Source organism: Protomyctophum bolini (assembly GCF_963924005.1).
Source record: "Protomyctophum bolini genome assembly, chromosome: 10".
Lineage (NCBI taxonomy): Eukaryota > Metazoa > Chordata > Actinopteri > Myctophiformes > Myctophidae > Protomyctophum > Protomyctophum bolini.
Window position 1 is genome coordinate 20,312,221 of NC_137871.1, and position 4,697 is coordinate 20,316,917.

Consider the following 4,697-nt stretch of genomic DNA (forward strand, 5'->3'; position numbering starts at 1 on the left):
CGCTGCATTTGGGGAATAATGGCCTGCAGGAGATCCGGACAGGGGCTTTTAACGGGCTTCGCTTCTTGAAACGGCTCCATCTGAACAACAACAACCTGGAGGTGATTAAAGAGGACACGTTCGCAGGCCTGGAGAGTTTGGAGTACTTACAGGCGGACTATAATTACATCAGCGCCATAGAGCCAGGTGCCTTCAGCAAGCTGAACAAGCTCAAAGTGCTGATCCTCAACGACAACCTGCTGTTGTCACTGCCCGCCAATGTGTTCCGCTTTGTGCTCCTCACTCACCTGGATTTACGGGGAAACCGGCTGAAGACGCTGCCGTTCGCTGGGGTGCTGGAACACATTGGTGGCATCATGGAGATACAGCTGGAGGAGAACCCGTGGAATTGCACCTGCGACCTGATCCCCCTCAAGGCCTGGCTGGACACCATCTCCGTGTTTGTGGGCGATATTGTGTGCGAGACGCCGTTCCGCCTCCACGGAAAGGACGTTACACAGCTCATCAAGCAGGACCTGTGCCCGCGCCGAAACGCTGGGGAGCGCGCCCCCCCTCACCACCACCCCCCCAACGACTCCCACCACTACACCGGGGTCGTAGTCGCCGCCTCCACCCTTCACCCCGGTGCGGCCGTTCCTACACGCTCCCCCAAGGCCTCCCGGCCTCCTAAAATGCGCCACAGGCCGACCGCGCGCATCAACTCAAAGGACAAGCACGTCTTCGGGCCCATAATGGTCTACCAGACGCGTTCGCCGGTGCCTGTGCTGTGCCCTAATGTGTGTGTGTGCACATCGCAGAACCCCGACAGTGGGCTAAACGTCAACTGCCAGGAGCGGAAGCTGAACAACATTACAGAGCTCAACCCCAGGCCCTCCTACCCGAAGAAGCTGCATCTGACTGGCAATTACCTCCAGGTCATCCACAGGGCGGATTTAGCCGAGTATAGCTCGCTTGAGCTGCTGCATTTAGGCAACAACCGGATCGCCGTGATCCAGGAAGGGGCATTCGAGAACCTGACCAACCTCCGGCGTCTCTACCTGAACGGAAACTACATCGAGTCGCTCTCACGGTCGCTATTCGCCGGCCTGCAGTCACTGCAGTACCTCTACCTGGAGTACAACGTCATCAAGGAGATCCTGCCGCAGACGTTCAACGCGCTGCACAACCTGCAGCTGCTCTTCCTCAACAACAACCTGCTGCGCTCGCTGCCCGACCAGGTGTTCGGCGGTACCATGTTGACGCGCCTTAACTTGAGGAACAACCACTTCTCGTACCTGCCGGTGCGTGGGGTCCTCGACCAGCTGTCAGCCTTCATCCAGATCGACCTGCAGGTAATGGAATGTGCTATGGTAATATGTTGAAAATAGAGGAAATTGACTATCTAAGGTCACAGCGTGTTGCAATGTGCCTCCTTGAGAGATTGTAGATCGTCAATTTCAGATATTTTTTAAATGATTTTAAAGTATTATATTGTTCAATGCATGGCTGTTTATTTGGATCATTACTACCGGTCATTGTCAGTCATTTATTTATATATTCATGCTATTTGTCATATCTCCCCCGTGCAAATATTGTTTGTTTACGAGCATTAAAAAAGGCAAACAGATTTTTTTTTGTCTAATGTATGTTCCAATGCTCAACACCCCCCCCCCCCCCCCCCCAAAAAAAAAATCACTTAATCGTTAATTATATGTTGACAACAATGAAATCCCCCCCCCCCCTCAATTATTTTTATAACGATTGGTGACAACCCCCCATCGCTAACCTGCAGGAGAACCCATGGGACTGCACCTGCCACATCGTGGCACTCAAGAACTGGATGGAGCTGTCCAGCACCAGTGTGGTGGTCAACGAGATCACCTGTGATTCGCCCTCCAAGCACGCCGGGCGCCTGCTGCGCTCACTGCGAAACGACGCCATCTGCCCCGAGCCCCCCGGGGTTGGGGCGCCACCCCCGCAGCGCCGACCACCCACCACTCTGCCGAGCCCCGGCGGTGCCCACTCCTCCACCTCTTCTTCCTCCTCCACCCCCACCTCCTCTTCTTCATCCTCCACTCTCTCCTCCCCATCCTCAACCACCTCCACATCCTCCTCCTCCTCCTCCTCTACAGCGCCCTCGTTGTCTCTCGGCCCTTCGGCCATCGCCCCCCCCACCACCGAATCCCGGATGCTCTCCCCTCCGGAGCTGCACCCGGAGGTGCCGCTCTCGGTGCTGATCCTGGGCCTCCTGGTGGTGTTCATCCTCTCTGTTTGCCTGGGCGCCGGCCTCTTCGTCTTCGTCCTGAAGCGGCGCAAGGGGGCGGAGCATGTCCTCCCCACGGGCGCCAACAACCTGGACCTGAGCTCCTTCCAGGTGCAGTACGGCTCCTATGCCGCCGAACCCACCCATGTCCACGCCGACAAGACCGCCGAGGGTCACGTCTACAACTACATCCCGCCGCCAGTGGGCTCCATGTGCCAGAACCCCATCTACATGCAGAAAGACCACCGGGAACAGGTGGCCTTCTACCGCAACCTGAAGGAGCTCAGCTTCGGCCCCCTGGACCACAAGAAGGATGAGCTCCTCAGCGGCCGCAGCCCGGGGGGAGCGTACACCATCAGCGCCATGGATTTTATGGACAAGTCGCCCGCACCGCCGTGCGTCATCCTCGGTCCGCCGGAGCACCCGCCCCCCGAGCTGCTGTACCAGAACTTCACTGAGAGGCCCAGCAGGGAGATACTCCCTGCGGCGGCCGGCGCACCTCCCTCCTACAACTACAACTTTTGCACTTTACCCAAGAGACCTTGTGTTGTACCCCCGTATGAGGCGGTGGCCACGGCGGCCCGCCGGCACGTGGCCGTCGCCAACAACAACGGCGGTCATGACCGGCTGCTGAACAAGACGGCGCTCTACGGCACTCCCAGGAAATACTACGGTGCCGAGCAGCCGTCCTCCAAAACCAACGAGCACCCCCTCCTACTCCCCGGGAAGCTAAAAACCGAGCCGGACTACCTGGAAGTGATGGAGAAGCAGACTGCCGTCAGCCAACTGTAAAGGTCCTTTTATTCGTACTTTGCCGCGCGGTCAGATGCTGCGCGCCAGGAATAGGCCAGGGCTATTCTCAGGCCCGCTCTGGGCATGCGGTACCGAACCGCGCGACGGAGCATCAATTAGGCTTAACCACTTACACCCCATACGGTTGACCGGTAGTCCGTCAAGGGCTCTGTACTAGTGTGTTTTCCATTTTCTGTTATTGTGGAGAAAGCATCGTTGTAAGCTTGTTGATCTGCTATTTTCCTGCGAAGGCCTTCCCCACAATAAGGGCACTTTGGGGTTTAAGTGGTTAAGGCAGCCACAGTGGCCCACATTCTCTCCGCAGCATCTATTATAGTTACGCTATAGCCCTACCTACCTATATATCTATCTATCTTACTGCGCATCCAACCCTACACACTTCACTGGAAGCAAACTCAAGCCTTTGGTCTTTTTTAATCCTCTTCCTCTTTTTCTTTCTTCTTTTCAAGCTGTATAAATGGAGTATGTACGACATTATATTATTATTATGCAGTGCTATTTTTCTGCTCCAAGGTTTAAATTATTTCTTATTTTTGACAAAGGGAAACTCAAAGATGTCGGCAGGTAATGACAATGGGCAAGACTGTGGACCTTATACAGTACAATACGGCTTTGTGATTTCGATACTGTATAATTGTTTTATTCTCCGCCCGTGGAATATATATATATATATATATATATATATAATATGAAATGATTATCGTTTGTAGAAGAGGAGATACAACGAATTGACATTCCTGTACATACTTAGCCTATACAGATATATGGTGAGTGTGCAACAAGAAAAAAGAAAAAACTTGTTTCAAAATTCACAAGCGGCAAAATCATACTTATATTCCAGAAAGTGCCTTTGCACTCTATTTTATCAATGATGCCCTCTGCAAAATGGGGAAAATGTCTTTTTTATTTTAGTGCTGTATTAAAAAAAGAAAAATCTTTATGTAAAATAGAAGAACTATGTGTCCATTGGGAGAAGAAAGAAAAAAAAACAAAAACAAGAACTTGACATTAGGGGTGGGGAAAGTGACATATTTATGAGTTTCTGGAGAAGAATCCTGTTACTTTACTTTAAATATCAATGTCTTTGAAGATGTACAATTTAGAGACATGCATAACAGTGTATGCTAATAGGGGAGCAATACGGTGCAGAGAGAGAGAGAGCGCTATTAAATTTTCACTGAAGCACTTTGTCAAGATTCTGAGTTTGAGATAAACGTTATTGACACTGCTGCATGATGATGATGATGGTGGTTTCCGTGAGCTGCCATGCCCCTTGCTGTGTGTGTGTGTGTGTGTGTGTGTGTGTGTATGTGTGTGTGTGTGTGTGTGTGTGTGTGTGTGTGTGTGTGTGTGTGTGTGTGTGTGTGTGTGTGTGTGTGTGTGTGCGTGTGTGTGCGTGCACATGAGAGCGAGAGAGATGCAGAGAGAGAGAGAAGGCTGGAGGAGAGAGAGCAAGAGATACACATACCCACACTGCCATTTCTCCCTGTAGGTATCTGTGTCTGTCTGTCTCTCTCTCTCTCTCGCTCTCTCTCTCTCTCTTGTTGTGATGGAATGTGTCAGGCTGTGTATTGACTGACGGTGTTGTTTTTGTCTGAGGGTATTCTTGGCTGAATAATGGTTGTTGCTTCTATCACCGACG

General features: G+C 51.9%; 1 protein-coding gene across 1 annotated transcript in view; it reads left to right on the plus strand.

Annotated features, from left to right (window-relative positions):
- Positions 1-4,063, plus strand: part of slitrk2 (SLIT and NTRK-like family, member 2) — a 5,068-nt gene extending 1,005 nt beyond the window's left edge. The window contains exons 2-3 of the mRNA XM_080774255.1: positions 1-1,331; positions 1,772-4,063. The exon at positions 1-1,331 is cut by the window's left edge and continues 304 nt beyond it. Coding sequence (XP_080630381.1) covers positions 1-1,331; positions 1,772-3,034 — 2,594 coding nt within the window. The 3' untranslated portion in view covers positions 3,035-4,063. The remainder of the gene's footprint in view (positions 1,332-1,771) is intronic.
- Positions 4,064-4,697: the final 634 nt, after the last annotated feature.